At 37.1% G+C, this 27484-nt stretch overlaps 2 protein-coding genes across 5 annotated transcripts in view; one reads left to right on the top strand and one right to left on the bottom strand.

Moving 5' to 3' along the window:
* The window catches only part of BACH1 (BTB domain and CNC homolog 1), a 506041-nt gene that overhangs the window by 131610 nt on the left and 346947 nt on the right, over window positions 1-27484 (top strand). The gene's annotated exons all lie outside the window — the stretch shown is intronic.
* GRIK1 (glutamate ionotropic receptor kainate type subunit 1) overlaps window positions 1-27484 on the bottom strand; it is a 157937-nt gene that overhangs the window by 63790 nt on the left and 66663 nt on the right. For 3 of the 4 annotated variants that reach the window (XM_065741799.1, XM_065741800.1, XM_065741797.1), the window contains exons 2-3: window positions 10009-10176; window positions 7378-7635 (exon numbers count right to left, since the gene is read on the bottom strand). In XM_065741799.1, the coding sequence (XP_065597871.1) occupies window positions 7378-7635; window positions 10009-10176 (426 nt within the window). Of the gene's footprint in view, window positions 1-7377; window positions 7636-10008; window positions 10177-27484 lie in introns of those variants that run through there. The other variant, XM_065741796.1, reaches the window with a different exon arrangement.

The raw sequence follows: 27484 nt of genomic DNA, 5'->3' as shown, positions 1-27484 counted from the left end.
AGCTCGAGGGCATAGTGAAATTAAATGACTAGCTTAAGTTGACTCAGCAAGTCTAAAATCTTAGGAAGTATTGAAATATTTTGCGATCCAGTTCTATATCTGTAAGCACAAGAACATGATTTCCAATGCTGTCTTCAGCTGATACAAATCTACAGGGCTTATTTGAAGTCAGTGAAGCTCAACCAGTTGAAGATTTGTCCAAGTATTTAAACACAGTGCAATTCTACTAGCTAATTCAGCACTCCTATCTAATTTGTACTGTCTCCAAAAACAAACTAAGATAGTTAAGAGTTCTTTGAGGTGTGTGATTACAGCCTCTTTCTCATTACCCATGAACTTAATTTTCACACAAAAAAACTGGTGATCTCCTGCTGTGTGAAAGTAAAAGGCTGTCTTAACAATATGTGGAGAGGGAGAGAGAATATGAGCAAGGAACACTTCTTAAATAAAAGTCAAACAAATGTCTGATATGAAAAAACTCATTGCTCTCCTGCTGAGAGTGGTTATATTTTCGTCTTGTGCATGAATATCCTTGGTTCATTGATCCAGTGGCACATAGAAGGAAAAACAAAGCATCCAATTTTCTTCATATTGCTATGTTGGCTGTTGGCTTCCATAGTTGGTTTTCATTCAATTTTCTGGCAATGTTTTTTGAAAAAATAGTCTTTCCTTCTGCCTGCAGTGCCGAGTTTGTTCTTTTAGGTCTTCAAGTATCAACAATCAATATAGAATATTAAGTATTATGAGTATTTAAATGTAAATTACTGCGCACATTGTGAGATTAGTGCCTGGCTGGAAGCCAGACTGTATAAATATGAAACAATTTGAACTCATTATTATGAGGAAGGAGTGCATCCTTCCAACACTGACTAACAAGTAGGAGTTTATGTAATCTGTCTGTAGAGCTATAACTTGGTTGTATAATACATTCAAGTGTTCAACCATTGACTGCAGTGTCTCAGTCACTATACCAAATGATGACTCTAAGAGGATAAAATGAGTTTCAGGATAAGGGGAGTCCAGCATGTAAGGAATCTCTGCACTTTCAGACTGAGTATTGTTATATCTCTTTCCAGCATCAGAAACTACTTAACTCCCAGTGAGGTTTAACCGCGTGAGCAGAAGAAAAACATATTAAACTATCTGCTTCAGCCAACCAGGACTTGAACTTGTGCTTCCCATCACTTCCTACTGCCACATCAGATGAAGGCAAAGACTAATTATAGTGTACCAAAGAAGTAAAAAGAGCATTTACACATGAAAGGAAATGTAGGTGGGTTTTTTTGTTTTTGGTTTTTGGTTTTTTTTTTGGGGGGGGGTGGTCAGACAAAACCTGAATCAGTTGATTGCCTTCAGTCAAAAGCTACGAGAAAATCATCAGTGTTCTCCTCTTCCTCTTCCTCCTGATCAACAACTCCAAACCCATAAACATAATGCTACCAAGACTTTATTTGGAACATGTATTGTATGCTAAGTTCATAGTCTGGAATAATTCTCAGGTGTCAGGAATGAAGGCTTGGGAAAGCAAAGGGCTTATAGGAATCATTTTTGCTTACTGGGACCAACCAACCACCCAGTCTGTAACAGTCAGGAGGCCTCAGTGACTCTCCCTGAGGTCAGGAAAAGGACGTAGTGGATAATATGGCAAGGACTCATGAGTAACTAGGCATTTCTTCACCCTTTACAAAGTAAATGATGTGACTTAGAGAGTCTTGCAGGTCTGCACTACAGCATGAACTTCAGTACAGAAAATGCTGTAGAGTATAGCCAGGTGGAAGCTGTGGTAGCTGAGCATCAACTTCAAAGAAGCTGAAGAGCCCTATTGAGAGAAAAGGCTCAATTTAGATAATCAAACCAAAGCTGTAGGGATAGAAACTAGACCTTTAACATTAATTGTCTTGGCCTGTATTCTCTTTGGTACTCTTTCTCAGACTTTGGAACTCTTTCCCCTTTTCCTTTAGACTCAAAGTTGGGAATTGTGTTTAACATTTTTGGATTCAGTATTCTTCCAACTTATCTTTTAGTGATTTGAACATGAGTAATGGTCTTCTCTGACATGAGCAAAATGCTTAAATATGTAAAAATCTGAATATTTCATATCTTTTCACAATGTCTAAAACTGCAGCAAGTTGTGTGTGAGATACTTAGGAATTCAAATATATCTAACATGAATGCAATGTTCCAACAGGCATAATAATCATTATACACTGGAGTAATAATCATATACTACTGATGACAGTGTGTAAGTAGAAAGTGAGCTTCCCCATTTCCCCTTTCTTTTTTTTAAGTAATACATTTGTGTAGTTGATTCATTCAGACTGCAAAGTTAATGAGATGGTTTTATTGTTATGAAAGAAAATGTGTTTATAAGAAAAGCACTAGGACTAGCCAACTTTGAGCTTTTCTTTGAACGGCGCAAAAGGAGAAGGAAGCAAATGTAGTAAAAATTCTAATTTTGATCTGTGCAATCAGATTGAAATGATACGACAAAAAATATTTGGCTCCTGAGAATCTTAGAAAGCTAGGAGAGCTGGCTAACACATGAAAAAAGTCAGGGATTCTCACAGAAGATGAGGAGTTTGATGTGGTTGCCCTTCTCACGTTCTGGTAGTTTAAAATCGTTGGATTCAAGGAAGATGGACTAGATGAGTCAGAGACAAACCTGTGCTGAAGGCAGTAACATTGCTGTTGTTTGAGTTGTTGACAACAAATAAAATCATGTGTCTGTTACAGATCAATGTGCAAAATACCAGTGTACAAAACTGGGAGACTGGAAGGGATCTATTACAAACTACTAAATTAAACTAAGGAAGAAGATGGATATCCAGCTCTGGCATGCAGAAAGATAGACTATAATTTATGGTACCAAGTTTGGGAAGTGCAATGCTTGATATACAATGTGCTCTTCAGCAAGGTTTTGTTGGACTGTTTTAAAATTCCCAGAGACAATTCTTTGCCTTGCACAGGCAAGGTATTGTACTTAATATAAATTAACTCTTTTAAACTACTTAATAGACAGAATGAAGACTGATTATGGCCTAGGACTCAAATAATATAGTGAGTTATGCCTCATATGTAAAAAATGAGGTCAGTCTCAATTACAAAATATATATATATATATATTTGCTTAGGAGTTTTATTTTCCCTTAGTATTAGAAAGTTATTGGCAATAAGGAGTAAAGTGAGAATTTTAAAGAGAGATAACCATGAGATCTATGCTCAGAAGCCATTAATTTGCTATCTAGAACAATAATTTTGGCTGAAAGTTCAAGACTTTGACTGAAAGACCATATTTCAATGGCAAAGAAAGGATAGCAGTTAGAAATAAATATCAGCTATAGTGTATTTTATTGTTCTATTTATACTGAGGGCTGAGAGAGAAGAGGGTAAAAATCTGATTTACTCAACTTAGGAAAAATGAAGGAATTTTTCTAATATGACTTTGGAGTAAAATACAAGCTCTAAAGTACCGTAGGTCCCTTTGTAAGAGACTGTAAAGTTGTTTAGCGTGGTACATAAAAGAAAAAAGTTGCTAACATTTCTGCATTTGATAAGAAGCAGGATGAGTAAGTGCTTCCTATTCCAAACATAATTTTTAGTTGCAGATTTTCTAGATTTGTTTATATGAAATTTACGTATCACTGAAAGTCCTGTAGAGGTTACTAACACTCAACCATTTATTTCATAAATGTTGAAACTTTGAATAAATCATAGAGCATCTGAAATATGTACCAATGTTTTGTCAATATTAAAAAGTATGTATGAGATGATATGTAATAACTTACTCTGGTGTCAGCAGTGGACAAATTAGGAACAGAGCTGATATGGTTATAAAATGCTGAAGAGCAAAATCTTGGGTCTACAGTAAGAGACATACTGAGCTGCCAAGGGAAGGTTGCTCTGTATCACACTAAATTTCTTTGTTTGGTGTGATAGATTACGTTGATATAGGCAGCTTCTTAGATGTATAGCACTTGCTGCCTCCTAGGAGGTTCCCATCTTCATATTTCAACCTGCTCATGAAAAATTCAGAACTGTAAGATATTCATTTGCCCAATCACAAAAAGCAGATGTCAATAAAAAAGATTTATTAAACAATGAAGATCTGTGAAGGCTAGAAGTAGCTTTTTCAGAAATTTGTCATGCTCTTGTCTCTATATTCATTCCAAAATCAGCACCTGGAATAAAGTTATGGCTGAAAAAACGTTGGATTGCAAAAAACTGGCAGGATGTTAAATAGTGTTTGAGGTAAGGAGGGTAAGCAGAAGTGATTGGGATCATTTGGAAGCATGTGTTCACTGAGGTGAACTGATTTTTTATCACTGCTCTGTTCAAACCTGCATTTCTCTTTGTGGACGTGTGCATGTGGTAATGAAAGGAGTGACTACATGAGATTAGGGAAAACCTCAGCTTGGCAAACAGGCATGGCATGTGGTCTCTGTGCCAGAGGTGGCCATGATGGCATGTGGGCTCAGAGTGGTACTGTAGTGTGAAGTTTGAAAGCAGGGTTTTGAAAGCAGTCTTCAGAGTAAACCCTTAAACTGGAAGCAGGGCTGATCTGTAAACTTAGTGACAACCTCAGCATGCACCATTGGAAGTTCAGTGTTACAGCCATTAATTCATCATTTAATTAGGAATGAAGTTACTCTTCATATGCAATTAGTCTTGAAGAAAATAAACTTTGGATTTTGTTCTACTTGTAATATTAAAATGTCAAAAATGAGAGATGAGAACTAAAAAAAGCTCAAGCTAAATGGTGTCAATGTAAACCCAAACCAAAGGATATTTATATTGATCAAAGTTGACCTCTTTTCTTCCTTGACTTCATGTTAATAAGATGATTGACGATTAACTTACTTTGGAAATATCTCTGCATATTAAGCCTATTTCATATCAATCAATTTTTATAACTGAACACTTAATGTTTTGGAATACTAATTTGCTGATGGGATAGGATGAAAAAGATCTCAATTTGATTACCCATTGTTATATTTTGTCATATACTGCTAGGAAGTCAAGATAAATCCTGCTGACCTAGATCATCTTAGTATAGATGCTCAAGAAGTCTGCTGTGTTAAACACAATCTGACTTGCCTCTTCTACCTCCAGTATACACTATGAGCCTAAGGTGAGAATAGAATATTGGCATTGAAATCTACCTCTAGTATCCAGCAGGAGAGATGCTTCTTTTGTACTGTAGAATGAATGTATATAAATATAACATTTCTAGTGTTAAAATTATTGTTTACTTTTAGTTGGTTTCTGTTTCTGTTTGTCTTTTCCTAGCAGAGTTCTATTTGTCGGTTGTGGGGTTTTTTTTTTTTTTGTTTTTGTTTTTTTTTTTTTTTTTTGAGTCAGCAAACTGGCTAACTAACTCCAAACAGTGGAGTTAGTGATTCCTTCCTGTAATTAAGATTTCAGGGTTTTATCACATCAGCAGCCTATACGAAGTTCAGTCTTATCCTTTGCTTAGACCACAAAAAGCTGCATATCTCTCTAGCTGAAGTATTACTCTGTTGGCTCTATTTTCTTCATCTCAAAAGATACGACATCCCTGAGAAAATCTTTTCTGCTGCTTACAGTTTGCCCTTAAATGTAACTTAGTGCCCTGTAAAAAAAAAAGGTGGTTCTCCTTGCTTAGTATTTCCTACATTTTGATGGGAGAGCTATAGACCTCTCTGAGTCTTTAATGGTTTGCTTACTCACTGTCAGTGGTTTACAGGCTGGTTTGGTCTGGTTCCATGACAAATTGGGCAGGGGCACCCACATTTTTGTGTGGGCCTGTGGGTGCCCCTGCCCAATTTGTCATGGAACAGGCCCATACAAAAATGTGGGAAATGGGAACGGGGAAAGGGAAAAGGGAGATGGGCCTAAAAACAAAACAGTAGCAATGATCCGAGGAGGAAAGCAAATTTACTAAAATAACATATCAGAATGCAAAATAACACAATATAATACAATATAATTGGAATTGAAGCTAATAAATCAATTAAAATGAGAGAGTGTCCGAAAACCAAAGGCCTTACTCTAACACTGAAGGCAAGATGGCTAGGGAGCACCTGCTGGAACCATCTGAAATGGGAAAGGGGGGATCTCATGACCTGCCAGCAGTTTTATCTTGCCCTCTGAGCAGAAAATTGAAAAACACAAAGTAACTCAAAGTCCTCTGGGGTACGTAGTTCTTGTCCTCTAAGACAGATGTACCTGGGATTATCGGTGATCCACGGAACTGGAGCATTAACTCTTTAACTCCTGGTGCCCTACATGATGTTATGATGTGGAATACCAATAACAAAAATCATAAAACCAGAACACTTGCAAACATTTTCTTGTAAACCCAGATTATGGAGACTTAATCTGTGACAGTATTCACTGCAGGAGAGATCATACTCTCTGCAATCATGCATGTAATAATTTTTGGTGTATTATCTTGCAGGATAATACTTTTGCTTCTGTGAAAAACTTTGAAATGCAACTACATCAATGATCAGAATAGCTAATAGGTTTTTTGAAAGCAAAATCTCTTCCCAATCCAGTGAGGGAAATAGTATTCCTTACTGATTTGGGCTGTTAATACAACACATGAAATCAAGTACAGGAATAGTAAAACCTAGATAGTTAAAGATATGCAAAAGTGGCTTGTGTTGCCTTATAACATCAGTGCTCTTGCTGTTTGTGTATTGAAAAAATGAAAATCAAAGTCTCTAATAAAGTTTGAAATCCCACAAATGGGAAGAAGTTACTCTTTTATTATTATTCTCTTATTATTGTTATTTATTTATTTTCTATATGAAAAAATGGATGTTTTGCTGATATTCATTGTCTACCACTACCACTTTTCCCAAGAAGAGGTTCTTGTCATAAAGAAGGAATGGTCTTTTCTGAGTTGAGAATCTGAAGCTGAACAACTTATACAAATTTTAACTTTCAGATTCAGCATTCGGTACCCAGCTGACAACTGCATTTGCTGAGACAGTTCCAAGTAAGAAGGTAATCTCTATGTTAAACATGCTCCAGTTCAAACTTTTATTTTGTAATTTTTTTCTTTTTAAGATCTTCAATGGAAATCCCTAATAAGCCCAACCCTAATGTATTTGTCAGTTTGAAGCTGCAGTATTGGTTCCACAAATAGGAAGCAAAAGGTGACTTATTACCAAAAATTCTGGTGCTACCTCCTGGTGACTTCTTAAGTTTGAATGAAATGAACAGCTTCCCAAAAGCGATAGGCACAGAAACCTAACTGCTCCTTAAGAGATCTTTTTCTTTAATATTTGCTACAAATACACCAAAGTTATTGCATGAACTTTTGTCACAGAATTTATTTATGTGCATATATTAGCTGAGGCACTTGTCTTGCAGTGCTCCGGTGCTACTTACCTGTGCTGTCTTCATATACCACTGTCACAATTTTCCAGTTGTAGTATAGTACAAGATCCAAAACTGCTCTGCTGATGGCTGCATAGTCTGGGTATAGGTTGATATAAAATGCATCCTTGTGATCAACTGTAGGGTGTTTCCATCGGGTTTGAATATGTGGGACTTCAAGTGCATTGCAAATGGACTGCACAGCGCTGACTGAGGAGCTGTGAGAAGGTCCAAACAGAGCAGCTACACCAAGAGCGAGTTGATCACACGCTGCAGGGAGAGGAAGAAGCTGTTAGTCATCAGGAGCAGGTAACCTATGTAGCATTTACTGATGTCATTTATTCTCCATCCATGTCCATCATTTCAAAGTGACAGTGAGTAAAATTGTTCCAAAACTCACTTGTAAACAGATCCTGAAAAGGGCTTTCAGCATTATATCCTAGAACCAGCTTGCTACATATAAAAAAACAAAACAGCTTAGCTGACCACTATTGCAGATCTCGTTCATTCCTAAATTACTTTTCTCAGAATGGCATTTTCCTGGAGAAACCAGGAGCTTTCTGATTATTGTCATGCCAAAGGGACATTACGTGAATTATGTTTGATGGCAGTATGTCAAGGAATACATTCATGGAATCACAACAGACACTATTACGGATTTCCACCATGACTGGCAAGCTACTACCTATACAATTGCTAATTTCAAGCTAATGAAGTAATATAAACAGTAAAGGGCATTATGATTTATGGTGCTCCATAATCGGTGTTTACAGAAGCAATAAAGCCTAAAGGTTTGAGTAACGATGCAGAGAAATAAAAAGCCAGTGTCACTGACATTTTAATATCTTTCCAAATCAGTCAAATTCTATTATCAACAAAGACTTCTTTCTCCTTATCTATATATCTCATCAAATGCACTTAATATTTCCAGCAAGAGAATCCCACCTGTAGGTGCATTTTTATTTTCCTTCCCCTCCCATGTGTTTTCAGGCCAACTGACATGAGATGAAGGAATATTAACTACTTTTGTCCACTTTTAAAAGTTACTGCAGATGTTTCTACTGAGGTCTTGACAGACTAGGACAAAGCTGAGCTGCCGCGCTACACTTTTTGTAAAGTAGTTCTTTCTTGAAAGTCTAGAAATCTCTGCTATTGGATTAAATAATATCCAAACATCCACGATAAGCAGAGGCTTTTAAAATTAGTACTTAGCTATCTAATAGTAATAAAATCAGACAGAAAATCAGTTATTTTCTGTTTTCAGTCTACAAATGGATGTTGCACAGATGGCATAAAATGAACAGGCATTCAAAGTTTAATTTAGAAGCTTTCTGAAAAGATAAAAAGTTTTAATGCAAAAACTGCATAAATAATATCAATAATTCATACCAAGAAGAAATTACTATTGTCTGCATGGATTCCTTGTGCTTTAGCTTCTAGTCTTACAAAAATATTTGTAATGAGCTCCTTCCTACAGATTCAATGGATAAGGTACTGAGGTATTTTCACAGTAGTCACAGAAGAGATTCCCACTATACAGAGAATCTAAAATCATCTCAGCCTGGATTATATGGATTATAAATACAGCATATTTGATTTTTGATAATGTATACTATCATCATATTTAATATTTGAAAATATGCAATAAACATGATTTAAAGCTATTTTTGATGTTGTTGTTTTCTCCAATCTTCAGTATGAAACTTGAGTACTGTGAAGAGAATTTGGTACCTTAGACATTTGAAAGGCAGCTTTCTTACATGATTTATTTATTTTCCAATCTTCATTTGTCTTATAGCAAACTTATCTTTTAACTTTCTGCAAGGACATTTTTGTAACATTTACAGAAACAGATGCTATAACGATCTGCAAAGCACATGAGCAAAGTCTTGGCAACTTATGGGTCTTTTCCTGGACTTGCTTGCTTCAGACTGCATGCACACCGTGTAATTCCAAGAACTAGAATATTGAATATATTTAATATGAACTTCAAGACTGCCTCCTAGAGGTGAAGAAATACACTGTGCTTAAGGAAAGTTAAGGTATTTTTTCAACTTTCTGTTTTGCTTTGCAAGTAAATTAGACACAAATAATTGGACCATAATTTTCACTGTAGGAACAATAAAAGAATAAGCAAAAAATTCAGAACTTGTCCAATCCTTGTCTTACAGTTGTTTATAACAGAAGAATTGCACTCATATTTCTTACCCACTGAAGTGTTAATATTTCAGGACTGAGAGAATACTGGACTCTGCTCTTTAAAGTAGAAATCATTTGTTATGAATAATGGATATCTGTGTGCATGTGCTAATTATGGGTTGTGACATCCCACTGTGCTCCTTGTTAGGTAGTGCTCATTTTCTGCAGAATTCCAGGTGGCAAATCTGTTTTTTTGGAAAGAAAAACTGGTTAGACCTGCCACCTTCCATCTGGGGCTCTTAGCATGCAGACATGATGTAGGTGTTTCATCAGAAACTAGATGACAAGTCCAACTCCAGCTTGATTCTTAGTTGATATAACTTTGAAATATAAATGTTATGTAATCATTTGTATACACATATTACAACTGGAGGAGAAGAGAACTGGGTGTGGGAAAATGGTATGGAACAGATATGTTACTGACACAGTAATTGAGATAATTACCTCTTCTCGAGGCTTCAAAACTATCAAAAAGGTTAATTCTCTGGATGTCATAGGTTAATGTCGTATTAGGCATCAGTGTTCTGTTTCTATTAATGTTGGTGACTGCAAACTTGAAAGCCAATTCTTCAATATTAACAGGCTCATTTTCCACAGTTTCAAAGATCCCTCCTGTTGACAGAGATAAAGGAGAAGTATTATTCACCTCTTCATCACTGTACATAAAAGAGAAAAATAAATTATGAACAACAATAAGCTGAGTGTTCATGAAGGAAAACAATTAAAATTGCTGTTAAAAGCACTAAAGCAAAAGCATGTTGGATCATTGGCTTTTATCTACAATGTCACTGTAGGTTAGCTTTATATTATGAATGTTGATTAGACAAACATCTGTGAAAGATAATGCATGTTTATCATTCAGATTTCCTGAAGTAAAACACTTAAATATTTGTTAAAACTTCTGTTGAATTCCCAGCTAAAAAAATAGCAGTATTCATTGGTTTTGTTTACCCTGCTCAATCTAATCTACGTATAGAGATGAAACTTAGATGAGTTGGAGATGTTTTCTGAAGTGCACACACCCTGGCAGTACAAGTTCCACGTTCAGAAGTAGCAGCTTGAGGAGAAATTGACTGAAAATTTGCACTTGAGGTCTTTGACTTAGGAGGGATTGTTTTTTGTTGTTGTTGCTTACACTTTGGGCACTTTTGCCACTGGTGAATGGTTTTGCTTTTTCAAAGACCATTACTATATTAGCTGAATTTTTTATAAAACATAACTGAGCCATACTGTGCAACTCTGTGCCAAAGTGACAAGTAATGCCTCCAGTGGTGTAATGTCTAGCAGTACTATCATGGAACTGAATTAGAAGTTTCCTTGCAAGGACAGTGCTGCATCTAGCACAGCTGCTTTCAGCTTCTTTCTCTAAACTCTTAACATCTGCTTCAAAGTATTTGAACAATGAAGTTGTCCCAACCCATTCTGTGTAATTTTGTTCAAGCAACTGCTTTTTGAGCTCTGCTCAATTTGTCAGAACTTATTTTCTATCTCCCAAACTGAAATTATATGTACTTCTTGATCCTCGTTAAAATGAACAATATGAATCAGAACTTTTTTTTTTTACATGAAAGAGAGTTTTCCAGAAGAGGACCTGTAAAGAACCAATTTTAATTTTGGAAGCATTATCAACTGTTTTCTCATATTTTCTGAGATGGAGAGGTTGACTATGTTTCAAGTCAACAGGTTGCCCCATTTATACTGGGATGTCTACTCCCTCTAGCCTCTAGAGATTTTATTATGCCAACAACACATTCAAACTGTCTGGGAGTATTGGGATTTGATGAATGCATAACAAACACAGCTAATTTGAAAAAAAATAGCTCCTTTAAACAGCAATTTCCAGCTTCAGTACTTGATTTTGCAAGTATAATTTACTAATTTAGTGCAAGTCACTAGAGAATACTTTGGATTTCTGTTAGATATTTTCACATTTTTCCATGTGAAATTTGAGCCTTAGATATCGCTTTATATTTTCTGAGCATCATGAGTGTATTCAGCTAATGCAATTTTGACGTCACCAGTGTAGGAGTAGCATGGTCATTAGCTGACAATTAGGAAATGGAAACACAGCGGAATTAAAACCTGTTTTGAATTTTAACTCAGAAAAGAAAATACTGGAGGCTATCAAAGCCAAGTTTCTAGTTACTCTTGAATACACGACATCTATCAACATCTCTCAAAATCATGTATAACAATACCTTAATGTGACTTCAGAAATTTTGCCAATTTAAGCGATGTTTTCATTTACTATATGTATTTCAGACTTGCATTCTAAATATGCAGTTCTTTCAGAGCCTAAAATTCATCATGACAATAATGATACCAACAAATTCAATAAAATTACTTTCCATCTTTCATCTGAGAAATAAATGTACTTTCAGTTGACAGTAATGCTGTTTAGTCTTGGGACAGTAGTGTATAACAGTTTAGTTTTGCTTGGACCTGCACTAGAATTAACAGAATGTTATTTCATATGGCAAAGTGGAAATCAATTATTAACAAAATCCTAAGATAATGTTCCATTCAGTCAGGGTGCTATTTGCAGAAAATCTTCTCCATCATGGAAAATTCTATTGTGCTTTGATTGATCTAGTTATTAGTTTATTTGTTTATTTAACTTAAAATTACATCTTTCAACCACTCTGCAGCAGTTTCTATGTCATTTTGTAACCACAAGCAGAAGAACTTTTTCATTTCAGGACCAGGACTTTTTTCAGACCTGTAATCAGTTGCCTATTTGAGATTAATTTTAATTACTGTAAATTCAGAAGCTATTTATAATTCATTAGCATTTTTTCCAGAATTTTTTCCTGATTACCTTAAGAAAAGAATAGGAATTCACTGAGTAGGGGGGAGGAGTGGAGGGAAAGGATGAATGATGGAAAGAGTGAAGGTTTTGCTAAGCAAACTAATCAAAACTGCATACACAAAATCGCTACAGATATGTTCAGATATATTTCTCCGAAAGTCAAATGTACAATCAATATGTTGGTACACATTCAACATATTTTCTGGAGTTCTTTTGTACATGTTAGCATAGCAGTAATACACATACAGAAAAATTTGGTTACATGCTTTAATTTGCTGATGAGATACTCTGAATAGGAATAGGACAGATAGACATAACTATATGAAAGAAGTATGCTTCATAGAATTGTAAAATCATAGCATGGTTTGGATTGGAAGGAACCTCCAAGATCACCTTATTCCACCTCCTTGCCATGGGCAGGGACAGTTTCCACTGGATCAAGTTGCTCAAAGCCCCATCCAACCCGGCTTTGAACACTTCCAGGGAGGGGGCATCTGTACTTTCTTTGGGTAACCTGTGCTAGTGTCTCACCACTTTCGGGGTGACACATTTCTTCCTAATATTTAATCTAAATCTATTCTTTTTCAGTTTAAAGCCATAGCTCCTTGTCCTGTCGTTATACTTCCTGATAAAGTCACTCCCCATCTTTCCTGAAGGCTTCCTTTAGGTACTGGAAGGCTCCAGTAAGATCTTCCCAAAGCCTTCTAATCTCTAGGCTAAACAGCCCCAGCACTCTCAACCCGTCTTCACAGGTGGATCCTCCATCCATCTTTGTGGCCTCCTCCAGACCTGCTCTAACAGATCCACATCACTTTTGAGCTGAAGGCCCCAGAACTGGACATAGCACTCCATATGGTGCCTCACGAGGGCAGAGCAGAGGGGGACAATCTCCTCCTTCTCCCTGCTGGCCATCTGTATTGTGATGCAGCCCAGGATACAGTTGACCTGTACTGAGAGCACACACTACAGAATCATGTTGAACCCTTCATCTACCAATACACTAAGACCTTCTCCCCAGACTTCTTCAGCCACTCTCCTTCAACTGAACTGGAAATGTTAAACATGTTGCCATTTAGAGTCTCTGAAAGCTAGTATCTCCCCCACCCACACTTCTCCTAGGATGCTGAAGTTTGGAGACCACTGATATCACTCTTACAAGACACTAAATCTTTACCTGGCTGTGTACTCCCCTGATAACACCCTGAAGGAAACACTAAAAGGAGTAACATGCTGTCCATTAACAAACTCCAGGATATAGTTTATGAAGGAAGTCACTGTCTGCTGTGAGTGAAATTTGGGAAAAGCCAGAATCGCTTCCTATCTGAGCTTGATTTTCTCTGTTGGGAGCCAAATCAGCATATAAATTTGCATCACAAACAAAGCAGCAGATACAGTCAGTCTGTTCCATACTGTTGTGTTTTCATGCACATATTCCTAATAAAATCTAGCCATTTATTAAATAGTTTCTCTTCTCTCGCATTTTGCTGATGACTTGACATCAAGCTTAGAATTTATTATAAGGTTCAGGTTAAAAGAGAAAGAGCAGATTAACTGACAAGTTTGATGAAGAACCTGTTTGCCAGATGATTCATTTAAATAAACAACATTTAGAAAAAGATTAACCAAAGCATTCTACAAGGGAAGGAAAAAAATCAATGTTAACTCAAGACATAAATGATCCTGAAGAAATGAGGCTCTCTCTTCTAAGCTCAGAAATAAACACTGCAATCCAAGGTAGCCTGTTGGTAGCACTTACAAGGGATAAAGTCCTCTCTTTTATCTCCCTCCCTTCCTTCCTAATTGTTCTTTGAGATAATATATGCTTTCATGCATCTTAGGCCAACTAAAGGCTTCTTAGCCCCAGGCAATGGAAGACCTACCTTTCCTTCAAGAGTGGTGGGCATGGAACAGGTTCCCCAGGGCAGTGGGAATGGCTTCAAGTTCAAGAATCATTTGAACAATTCTGTCAAACATAGTGTTTGAATTTGGATGGTTTGGTGTGGAGCCCAGAGCAGGACTCAGTGGATGCTGTGTGTTGCTTCCAACTTAGAATATTGTATGATTTGGAGATTCTGCACTGGTACTGTGTTTATACCCATGACGGGCAGTTTTGGCCTCCTGAATCAGAAGAAAGCTGAATACTCAAAATGAGATGAGAGCTAAAGGAGCTGCTTTGGTTCTCGCGGATGTAAACATTTCTCAGGGGCTGTGCCAGCATACACAGCTGAGGAGCATTCTCATGCTCTGATTCCATGCATCTTGTTGCCACAGACTCTGGAGAGGCAAAGCCAGACCTACATTTCACAATCTTATTGCATGCAAGGAGCAACTCCCTCAGCCACACATAAGCACATCAATGGGAAAACCGACTAGTCATGTTTATTTAACAAACAAACCTGCTTCAGTGCACAACATGTGTGAGGAAACCTTTTACTTTCTGCATTTTCTTTACAAAGTCACAACTCAGAGACTGAAGAGAAAAAGCTGCATATGCTCCTACTTCTAATTTTGCTGCAGAAAGTAAGAGGAACATGCCTACTTGGCTAATCTTGCTCTAATAGAAATGAGATCTGAACCACAAGTGACTGCTCTTCACAGAACAGCAAAGGATTCAAGTCAAAATGACAAATATGACAAAGCATCATCCCCATTCATGCTTTGAAGGAAAAAAGAAAAAGCTACAGCAAGTAAAATGTCAAACATATAAAAGCACACCTCAGTAGACACCTGAAAAAGTGGCTCCAGCCCTTCTGAGCAAGCAAATATTTCCCTTTAATGGGGGTCACCATGGACTGAGAGAGTTTTAGAAAAGGTCATGACTGAATCAATTTCCATACCATTCAACAGATATCAACATCTTGCTTCAAGACAAGGCAGAGCTCAAAACCTGTTATTGGAAAAATTCTCTGTCCCCATTTTAAAACCTGCCATGAACAGCAACAGCTAAAAGTTGTTGACCTTTCTGATGACAGTTATCGACCTGTCTCTCCAGGCTTTTTGGTTGGGTTTCCTCAATGCAGAATATCTCACTAACAAATCTCAGTTCCAGTGCAGCAGATCTAGTACATTTCTTTAGCTGCAGATATACACAATTGCCTGACTAGACATGAACAAATTTTTGTGATTTCAATCATCTTTGATGCTTTCAAAATTAAATGCAAACTTCCAAAAATGTTTTTAAGCTGTACTCTCAGTATTCTCAGATAGATTTTCCTTACTTACACCATAGCTAAGATAAGAGCAGTATTTTAATGCACTGCTTTTTCCTAATTATTTTTATTCTCTATTGAAGTACTTCAAAAAAGCCAAGTGGAATGGAGGTAAGCTCACAGAAATAGCCCTAATAGCTTGCAAAACAGAGGTGTGAAAATATAACTGCTTTTGAGGGAGATCTGTGTTACACTCTGACATCTAAAGGAGACTGAAAGAAAGAAAACATGTTCAGCCCTTAAGCCATCCTGAAATCCAATGGTTGCCATGGATATGCTTAAACAGCAGCTACTTGTCAAATTTAGATCTTGCTCTGGGACACTTATACATTCATAATCTCAGTGGATAAACTTCAGATTTCCCAAATAAATTTTATGCAAGTCTCCCCAGCTCACTTATGGCTCCATGAGGCAGGTCTGTGTCCAGCCTTGTACACTGAACCAGTAGTTAACCTCCTTTGCACACTGGGAGGCTGCTGTTTATCAACTATTGAAAGTCAGCTGGAAAATCTAAAATACTCTCTCACTAGGGTAATTCTTTCTACTTCTTGACCAGTGGAAAATGTTAGCAGTGTGGGCAAATCACATGTTCATGTAGTTAAAATAGAGAAAGGAGTTGTTGAATACAAGATAAAATTTTCAAAGATCATAAGTCAAGCCACACCAGACACTATGAGATTTTAAAAATATACTGCCTGGATTTTTATTTACTGCAAAATTTTCATCCCTTATTATACTATCTCAGTCCTAGAGCCAGCATTTCCAGCACCTTAAGTAGCAGCACAGCTATTTATACATGCACATCACTCCAGATGTGAGCATACTGGTAGTAATTACAAGTATTTTGATATTATGACAGATTAAAGCAAGAAACAGGAGGAGTTAAAAAACCTGAAAGCTGTTACGTTGTTTATGTTCCTTTTGAGTTTGTACTCTTCATAAAAATGCTATTTGAAAGCAGATGTGCTGACCACGCAGTGAGAAATGTTTGAAATATTAAAAGGTACAACCAAAGAACAACGGGAAATTACAGATAACAGCTAAGATTTTCCTCATAAAGGCACACCAATTTTTCTCCATGCTAGAGAAAAATGTGTTTTTCTGTGATTCACAGCTCTCTTCCATCACTAAGATTATATGTGGTTGATTTCCAGGTTTCCATGCTCAGAGGACACCCTCGTTTCATAGCTTAAACATGATGTGCACCTTCTCTTTGACCTGGGGAATGCTTTTTTTGCACAGAATGACAGGCTCACTCAGTAATATGGAGTCTCATGGCTCACTGGAAGGCGCTGCTTCAAACGTGAGACTTTGAGCCACTGGAGGCTCTCAACGGCATTCTGCTCCTACAACATGCAGGAGATCCACTAGTACAATTTCCAGAAACATTTGAATATCTACATCCCAGGTGGACTGCTGCTTTGAGAAGCCTCTCCTCCCAACCACAGCACCATCTGAACACCTTGCAGTCCATGAAACCACTGAAGAGAAGTGAGAGTTAAAATCCTAATGACTGCGCAGCTATGTGTCATTGGCATCCCGAAAGAGAAACTATCGTTGATGCAAACTTAATGTAGGATATTCATGAAGCCAAATTAATGTACATTTTGTTCTTACTCCCTGTTAATATCAACATGGGCTCTCAGTGCTCTGCTGCCTAAATGGCTATGAGCTCACACTTGCCTCTGACACTCAAGGTGTGGGACTGAAATAGAGCAAAGCAAAACAGTGCTTTTAAAGGGTTTTTCTGCAGTTAATATTCACTTGTGAAGAGTGTCTGATGGGACTGAAAGTACTTGCTTTTAGAAAACATCCCAAGCATTTTCTCAATCCTTGTCTCTTAGCAGAGGATGTTTTCTCCTCTGCCATAAGGTGCCAGACAGAGAGCTGGTGTAAATGTATTCATCGCAGAGCTAAGGTTGGTATTCATCTTACAGAAAAAAGAATAATCAAATGAGTTATTACTTACAGGCTTACATTTTAAAAGTATCTTTTCTTTTTAAAGCTGTCTCACCAACTGTGTAAGATTACTTCAGAAATTGGTTATTACTTCCAATTTATATATGACCTAAAAACTACTATGTTATGTGAAGAAAAAAGAAAAAATTCTCTCAGAAATAATCATTAACAATCATAGTCCTATAACCAACAGTAATTGCATTTTGTATTTACAGATCCAGACTGAAATGGGCTTAGTCCCCGAGGTTTTAATGGAATTAAATGCATGGGTTTTGCATGAGGCTCATGGAATATAAACTAAATACATTAGTATTCTTTGCACAGGCAAATTTAGCCTTGCAACGGGGACCTCTGAGTTAGACAGCTATTATCATCCTCATTTTACAGACAGTGAAGCTGAGAGCTCAAATAACTTTTCTACAATCACTTCCTCTTCAATCTGTTCAAATACTACTTTGGAATTCCTCCACACATTGCTCTCTCCTTCAGCCTTTTCTCTGCCTTTTGGAAGCCCCTGTCCTTACCTTGGCATTTGCTAGCTTTGCATTCACCAAGCTTGGTTCCTGTCCAGTATGCCTTTGATTTCATCCTATATACCCTGCCAAGTGTCACAGCCATCTCACTGCTGCTGCCAGTCCCTGAATCTGGAACATGATCCCTCTGCAACTCTTCATCCTGCTGTGGCCTCCTCTTTTTGGGATGCACATCAAACAATCCTGAAAGGCCAAATCCTTTCCCTGCTCTATCTGCATTATTTGCAGCCATCAAAATCAAAAATAAAAGAAGCGTCAGTAGACACAGAAAGGCAAATCATGTTCTGGTCCTCAACAGCAACCCCCATATCTGTGTTTGTATTCTCGGTAGCTTCAACTTTCTACAGACTACAAGAAATCCATATCCAAACAGGCTAATTCAGAGCAGTTACATATTCCTTTCCATGACTGTAACAGGATCAAAAAACAGAAAATTGGGGCAAGATCATAACCTGCAACCTTTGGCAGAAAGAAGTAAAAGGGTGCAACCAAAGTGTCAAAGTCAGCAAATGTGAGGATTGGGTTTGTTTGTGAGGTTAGATTTGTTTTTAGAAACGCCACTGAATATTTGACAAACTTAAACTCCAAGGTTAAAACTGTATTACTGGAATCCACTTCTGGGGCTGTGTTTCCAACCTGAGCGTACTCTGTAGCATCAGTAGAGACTTTGGTATCAGTGGTCAGTGGGCATGGCGGGAGTGGACTGACAGTTGCACTAGGCAATCTTAGAGGTATTTCCAACCTTAGTGATTCTGTAATATTCTGTATAAGAACCAGGACCAGGTTCTTGTAACCATCTGCAGACTAGCAAAGTATTGCATTCAGCTCTGCTTTTATCCTTTGGAAAGCATAGGAACAAAAATATATACGGTGTATGTACATACGTAAAAAGGTGAGCATATTAAGGTACAAAGATCTGCATTATTGAGTAGAAGCTACCTGATTTTAGCTTGTGGAGATATTTCCCAGGGGCTCAGTCAGCACAATTCACTTTACAGTATTTTAAAATAATGAATTATTTCTATTTTTACAGGAGAAAAAATGATTGACCTGATTTACATGTGTCTTGTAATACAGCAGCAGTACTAGCAAGAAACCAAAGGATGCTTTTAGAATTGCAACTCGCATTATTTGATCACTTAAAAACATGATTGCCTTACAGCTCGTACTGTATTGTTTTCACCAGCAGGCACTGAAAATGCAGGATAGGACACATGCTATTTATATTGTTTGTTGTTCTTCTTCCCACATAACCATACATTCCTGGTGAACTGGCTCTCCATGCACTGCAGCATTAATTTCAAAGGAGACAAATACAGGAGAGGGAGAGAATTGGTTTGAATTACCCATTTACACATGAAATGTTGGGTCCAATCTGATGCTATTTCTGCAGCAATGGGAAGGGAGTAAGAATTTTCTCCCTTCTCTTCTTGGAGCTAGAAATAAGCAGATGAACCTCACAGACACCAAGCTCTGGTATTGTGTGAAGTGTTTTCCCCAAGAGCAGTTCACCTGGAAAAAACACTGCCATCAGGACAGTGAGGAAACCAAAGCCCAGCACAATGGGTGCTTCATATGGGTATTTCTGCTCAGTGTGAGCACTTACAATGGTTAGAGATGTAAAGGGCCAGCATCTTCTCCCAGGTAACTAGTGTTAGAATGAGGAGTAATGGCCTTGAATTGTAAGAGAAGAAGTTTGGGTTGGATATTAGGAAGAATTTCTTCTCAGAAAGAGTGATGAGGCAGTGGCACAGGCTGCACATGGAGGTAGTGCAGTCACCATCCCTGGAGGTGTTCAAAAGTCATGTATATGTGCCACTGAGAGATGTGGTCAGTGGGCATGGTGGGGATGGGCTGATGGTTGGACTCAGTGATATTTGGTCTTTGCCAACCTTAATGATTATACCAATTTCAGTAGTATTTGGCAAATTCTTTCATGGCTGAGCATCTCTCCTACTGGCTGCAACAATTTAGAAAGTCTTGCTCAAAGAAAAATGTACTTACTGTTTAAATTTTTTCAGAACACCGGTTTACAAATTCAGTTTTTCTATATATTTCTCAGGGTCAGAGGATTTCCCTTTCAGATATCTTTACATATTGCTGATTATATGCATTACTATGAAATGTTTTTGAAAGTGAAAAAGTGTGGAGGCAACAAGAAAGTAGAGAGTAGACAAAAGCTACAGCAGGAAAAAAAAGAGGTATTAATTTCACAGAAACAAAAAGTAAATGAGAATGCAAAGAAAGCTGACAGAAGGACTGAAGGGAAACTAGAAGACTGATGGCTTCTTAGTGCTGGAAGTTTATCTTACTGGTTTTAGCTGAATCCACCTCAAAATTATTAAAATGTTTAAAAATGCGGTCAGATACTAGATCCAAAGTAATTTTACTTTATGTCTAAGGAAACCTAGAAGTAAATTCTCTAAATAGAGTAATAGAGGCCCTATCTAAAACTACAGCAAGGAAAATTGAATTCAGTTCAGTTATTCAAAATAAAAACTACATGCTTTTATGTAGACACTAGCTTAAAACAGGAAGCATATCTATGCAAAAAGCACTTAACCATCCTTCCTTGCTGCTCCTACAAGATCCAAAACTTTCCAGAAAGCAGTGATCAATAAACTATGTGCAGCCACATCACTTTTTTTCTGCACAGCAGATGACCCATAGAAAGACATACAACTTCATTTGGCTGAAGACCCGGAGAAGCTGGTTACTCTATGTGGAGAGCAGTCCTGACCATGGGATATAGCTTTGCCATGAAGCAACTGTGTGTTCAAGTATACAATAGCACTGCTTCAGGACTAGCCATTTTTCTCAAGCTCTAAGACAGAAATAGAAAGCCAGATTTCAAATCCTAGACTGCTCTTTGAAATGTGCATTATTCAGTAAACAGCCTTTTGATGCAAAAATGTCAGGGTTATATCTTTAAAATTACATACTCTTTCTTTTTGTGAGTGCCTATTAAGCACCATTATACGTAAGATGCTTAGGAACATAAGGTCTTCATTAAAGCTGAAGAAATCTGAGTTTATCCTGAAAAAGCATGGATAAACTCGGATCACAGACGATCCGAAAGTACATCCTTTCCAGAACAGAGGTGGCGGGGAAGGGAGGTTAAAGTTGGTTGGGAGAACATTTTGCACTCTAACTATAGTTAATTGCTCTTTTCTTTCTGGAATCCAGCAGTTACAATTTCCCTAAAGGCAGTGAGCTATTGATCCAGAAATTACTGACATGGGTTTCTCTGGGTGAGTACTCCAAGGAGACCACAGCTAGTGAGCTGCAGTGGATATATCTCTTGGAAATTACATGAATGCTCTGGTTTTGAGTATTTTTAGAAATAACTGCGTAGTGTAGACTCATCTGCAGCTGAAGGTGTTTCTCACACTCTGGAGATAAGCTAAAATGGAGAAAATATCTAGTAACTGTTTCAGAAATCTTCCAGACTCAACTTCAAAAGCACACCAGAGGCGGCACTGGGAAACTTCTTGGCACCTTCCTCTTCAGTCTACACTTCTGGTCCTGGGAGATGCAGATCCTCAGCAGAGGAGGCAGAAAAGGGATCAGCACAGAAAAGAAAATATCCTCCATTTCTTCTTCCACAGCACAGTCTTTCACTTGCAGCATCACAAAGCGTGGCCCCAGGTTTGGTGCTTCTTTTTTTTCCCTAAGTCTTGCTTCAGCATAATTTAGAGGCAAATTGAGTTTGGCCCAAAAGCCATTTAAATACAACTATTCCAGAGATGGAGAATCATGCCAAGTGTGCTCCTGATGGGGCTAAAATGATGGCATTTTTTGTAACACCTCAGCAAAGAGGAGCATCATCTATGTTTTATAGCTGTTACATAAAGTAGATGCTCAGAACCCAGAAGACTTGCATTAATAAAATACAGTCAGCTTGACACTCTGCTCACTGATCTAGTCTTGGCTTAAAAGGGAACTATATAACGTATCTATTAGAAAAACACTGTGCTGTGAAGCTTTTTAGATCCTCTGACATAAACAGCTAAGGAACACCACCCCCCAAAGCTGACAGTGGACTATGTTCAGGCCACAGCCAGCCTAGTGGAAGAGTTTTCACAAGCCTCCTTTACTGCTTTATTTTATTTTATTTTATTTTATTTTATTTTATTTTATTTTATTTTATTTTATTTTATTTTATTTTATTTTATTTTATTTTATTTATTTCATTTCATTTTCACAAATGAACCCATTGCAATAGGACAGAAAGCCTTGCAGACCTCTAGAAAGAGTGACAAAATATGGGTAAGACTGCTATAAGCCACTCAGGTCACATGATGTGTTTAATTAAAAACGTATACAAAAGTGAGGGTTAAAACCACAAACTTGAAAAAAAAGACATAAGTGATAGAATTGATTTTCATTAGAATAAATAACTGCTCCCCTCCATTAGCCTTCTATTGGTGTTGTGGAAGGATACAAATCAAATGTCAGAAGATTTCCAACAGTATCAGTTATTTTGATCCTTTTGAAAGTCAAAGTAAACCACTGAGGTGAGGCAGTTCACTGACTGTTCCCCATGGTTTGTGAAATGCCAGCAACTTGAAATCAGCAGGATTTTCTCAGAGGTTCTCTCTTATTCCTTCAACTTTATACAAACATATTTTTCCTCCATCCTTCTAGACTATTCAGTCTCTCTCATGCTAGTATTCATGTAGTTTTGCCCTTAAGTACACACATATTAAAAAGTAAAACACAGAAAATGAGCTGTAATTTTTTTAAAGAAGCTATTGTTTCTACTGCACTGTTAGTACAACAATTGCTTTAAAGAAAAATATCAAGACACATTTTCAGTCTCATCAAGTACACCTAAGTAGCCATACCTAGCACTGTGTCTTTAAGGAAGGGGATGGCAGATTTTGCAACCGCACCACTCTTACAAGTAATGTTTAATCAGTACTCACACACTGAGTTGCCATATTTCTTTATAATAATGATGGTTGGCTCCTGAAAAGATACTTAGTTGAGGTACCTGCAAATTAAAGTTCTCTTCATAAGTATAAATCTGAAACATTTCTATTTATGAAACTACTGAGGACCATTTTTGTCTGAAAAATATCTTATTCAATTCCACATTTGCAAATGTTAAAGTAACAAGTGTAAACAGAGTGCATCTACACCTGGTCACAACTTCAGGGAATGTTAAATTATGCAACTTCAGTGGAGATTTGGAATGCAGACCCAAACTGGAGCTGCTAACATCTATAGAGCACTTATTTCTTTTAATGTTTTTTTTTGTTTTTGTTTTTCTGAAGGACAAATATATTCTTGTTCCTGCAGGACAGATTTTAAAATACCTAGAATGCAGAGAGGGAACCAAGAACTCCCATGTTAAATGTTAAACCATCTGATGGAGAAACATACAGTTTTGAAATTCTTATGCATAATGGGGTATAAATTAGAGGGGACATAAGAGCGTTAACTCCAGAATTCCTTTCACCTGGCAACTTCCCATGCTTTTTTTTTTTTTTGCTGCTGAATATCCCAAAATGTTCTTTGAATCTAAACTTTTCATTTCATTCATACCTCAGTCTCTGGGTTTCCTTCCTGAGGCCCCCATTCAAATCTCACTATGTATTTGGTTGCAAATTAAACTGTTGTAGCATTATTGTACACACTGATCTTTGGATTTTTACTGCAAAGCTACAGTCTTCTTTCCCATTAAAAAGATGGTATAACAGTGATTCAGCTGAAGTAACATGACGATGTGAGGAGTGCATTGACTGTTATCAGCTTCCTGTCCAAAGATGTAGTTCTTATGCAGATTTTTCATTATTGAACAGATTTGCTTGTTATGCACAATGAGTATGTTAGCAGTTTCCTGCACTTATCACAATGTATGCTTTGGACTGTGCTGCACTGAAAACACATTTTTAAATTCTAGATCTCCTTGGTTGTTCTTTCCAACATTCAGCCTCAGCAGAACTATTTTCCTTCTCTCTCTTTTTTTTTTTTTTTATTCTGATCTATCCTTGATTATTATGGGTAATCAATGTGACTGAAGCCCAAATCTTTCCACTGACTTCACTCAATCAAAAAGATTGCAAGAAAATTTCTTATAGGCTCTGGTAGGGCATTACAAACTCCATTTCCTTGTGGGTAAACACTCAGTATGACTCAGTAAGATCAGCTTCATCTGGAATTATGAACAGGTTAGTTAGATATGTGAGTTATAGATAAGATGTGTATTAATCATACTTGCATTACACTTAGTTGCAATTATCAGTAGAAAAATTAGACATACATTTTTACAAAAGGCAGGGAATTTGACTGTAAAGAATTTTACGGATGTGTTAGCCACTGTGAAACTACAGTATATTTTGTAATGATTTAAAAAGAGAAAAAGTAAGAAAATATCAATTGAAAAACTGGAAACGGTCTCTCTGTGCTCATTAAGTGAATACTGTAATTATTAAATAATTCCAAAAACATTCAACATAGAAAACATAGAAAACATGAAGTATAGTTTTTACATATTTTTTTCTTTTTCTTTTTTCTGTTTTTAATATATATATATGTCATAGTTTCATTGTCAGAAAATTCAACTAAAAGTCCCTAAAGTAACCTTCCTATAAAGAGGAAATTGTAATTAATTATAGTTAGCATGGTGCATAAAGTATAGCTTGAAACCCATTACATAGTCATAATTTAAATGTATCGCCATCAATCAGAAGGGAAAAACTTAAGTTTAGAATTAAATTAAAACTTCAGCTCGAGAAAGATTTCCTTGCTAGGTGACTCAAGTTTCCTATGCATATGAAACTTTCTACGCATTGTACTATTTTGATTTTTCTTGACAATTTTTACATCTGAAACATCTTCCATATTTTGGAAGGCATTTATAAGGTCTGTATGTTCAAAGTGGCATCAAATGAAATGAAACACTTTTCTTCTCAAGCTGCACATTAGCAAATCCCAGGATGGATTTCTGTAACAACAGCGATGAGATTGTTTCAAATTGCTGGAGCTGTTGTGTTTCATGGCTACTGAAACTGGAGGAAGAGAACTTCCTGATCAAGCAGCACCACTAGCTCTTGTTAAACACAAAGATAGACGTACTGGACAGAAAAGAAATACTGGACTAAGATTTTCAGATAATTAATTTCATTTAAGAAGACCTTCTGAAGGGAATATGGCAGATCCCAAGGAAAGCCAAGTATAAGGCAGTGACAAAAAAAAAAAAGTGCTTCAGAGATGGAAGAACCTTGTCCTGAAGATTGTCATATGCACTCTTCAGATTCAAACAGACACGTCTCAAGAGTATGCAATTCTTATCTCCCTCACAAGTGGAACTTTTTCCCCTGTATTCAATAAAATTAGTATTTAAACCAGATACCTACACCATTGTGTTATCGTATTGATTTTATTAATTCAAGAAATAAGCTATTACAGCAAAACCCTGCTATTTAAACACTTGCTGTCTGGAGACAGTGTGACAAAGAGGCTTCTTTGGCCTATTGTGTGGATATCCTTTTCCTTTCTCCTTTGCTTAGTTATTTTGTGCCTACGAAATGCTGGTGCCTGCTGGGCATGACTATGATCTCAGTATCTCTGAAGTGTCCTGAGCTACTTTTGTTTACTCTTCCACATGACTTACTTCCAACATTCACTAAAGAATAGAAGCAAAACAGGCTTGTTGATTATTGTATTCAAAGGTGTGCTTGGTGCAGAAAGCATAACAATGGTAGGTAAGTTTGTATTTATTTATATTCGTTTCCCTCAAACCTGGGACACTTAACTCTCTCTCTTTTTATTTTTACTTTTTCCTCCAAGGATATGACATTTGACAGAGGGTATGATTCTGAAAAACAGAGACAGTTTTAAGTACTAAGAGTCAGAACACTACTCCTCGACAGGTTGTAATTTATTCAGATCAAATCTGAGTGCCATTTTGAAACACATGTCACAGTCATGTAGAAGTTAATGGGCTCTGTTTTGAGGTAAGGGGATGAAATTCCACTTCTTTTTATGGTAGACGATAGGTGAAGATTACCTAAAGATCCTGGCTGGCATAAAATTTTGAGGAATTCTGGAGGGAGTGATAAATCACAGCAGAGGTCTTGAAGCAGAGGCGGAATGCTCTTGTGTGGCAGGAAATCTCTACTTCAGTTACACATGCCACAACAAACTGGGTAACAGAATTATTTGCACATGCAGTTTTTGCTTGGTGACAAAACAAGTGTTGCTTCTAACTATGTATGTTTTCTGTGAGATACGGAACACTGAAAAATGGTCAAATTAACAACTGCAATACATTTTATATGTAAATTAAATGCTATGTAGACAACACTTGTAATGATTGTAGCTCTCTATGTGACATATGTTTAATGGTTTAGATTGGCTCCTGTTGAGAGGGATTTAATTTAAGGCATTTATGTCATTGGGCTCAAATTATTTGCAGGAGCTGATTGAAGCTTATGTTTTACCCTACAGCTTGTGTTCAGCTAAGGATCATCCACTGAGTACTTTTCATTTATCTCTTGTAGGATCTAAACTGTGGACTTTAGCCACGATCTTCCCAATCCATACAGGTTGTTAACTACTTTCCAACACTATCAGTCATTGTTGTAAAATCAGATGTGAAAATAAAATTGCCAAATCCTTGTATTTCATTTTTTCTTTAATTTAAGTGTTAAGCCATCCATTTTTTAAATCTTCCCATCTATTTCCCTTGGTAGCAAGCTTTTGATGCCTAGTTTCCATTAAAGTTGGAAGGAATTGGTCATCCAGATGCTCAAGAGGCTTTTAACCTCTTCACATTCCTATCTTTACCATTCATCATGAATGAACTGATGACTTTAGGAACCTATGGATTTGTAAGCGTCATCATTAAATTTAAACTTAATCCAAAGTATGCAGGTACCACTAACCTTTCCTGTGCATTGTAACACTATATCTCCATGTTGATAAACTCCACCTAGCAGTGGTTTCCAACTATATTTTCTCAAAACATTTGCAGATGCATGTGCACAGCTCTTGCTGGAGTGACACAGGAGCTGAGTGCATTGCTTTCATTGAAGTTGTCTGAGTGTGAAAGCATGATTTTGATCCAAAATGTAATGGCCTCCCATTAACTTTTTTGGCCTTTGAATTGGACCCTCAGCACTCACTGATCTGGCCCTTATTAACAGTAATGATTGTTGAATCCAGGGGGAGGGTGGGGAATACAGAGTGCAGATGAGAGTAAATAATCAAAATGGATGTGTAATTTCCCTGTAGCACAATGCCAGCTGGCTTAGAAAAGGCTGAGGGCAACTGAAGTGATGGTTATCTCATTATTGCCTGAAAACGGGATGGCTGATGCTACTACTCTGATTTGTCAGGTAGTTGGCTATTCTTTTCTGTTTTTTAGGAGCTCTGTGAAGGAGTGGATTAGTCCGTCAGGA

This window comes from Cyrtonyx montezumae, unplaced genomic scaffold (assembly GCF_038088225.1).
Source record: "Cyrtonyx montezumae isolate F1298 unplaced genomic scaffold, pur_monq_1.0 scaffold_3, whole genome shotgun sequence".
Classification (NCBI taxonomy): Eukaryota; Metazoa; Chordata; class Aves; order Galliformes; family Odontophoridae; genus Cyrtonyx; species Cyrtonyx montezumae.
The sequence above is the reverse complement of the archived record's forward strand: the minus strand, read 5'-3'. Positions and strand labels throughout refer to the sequence as shown.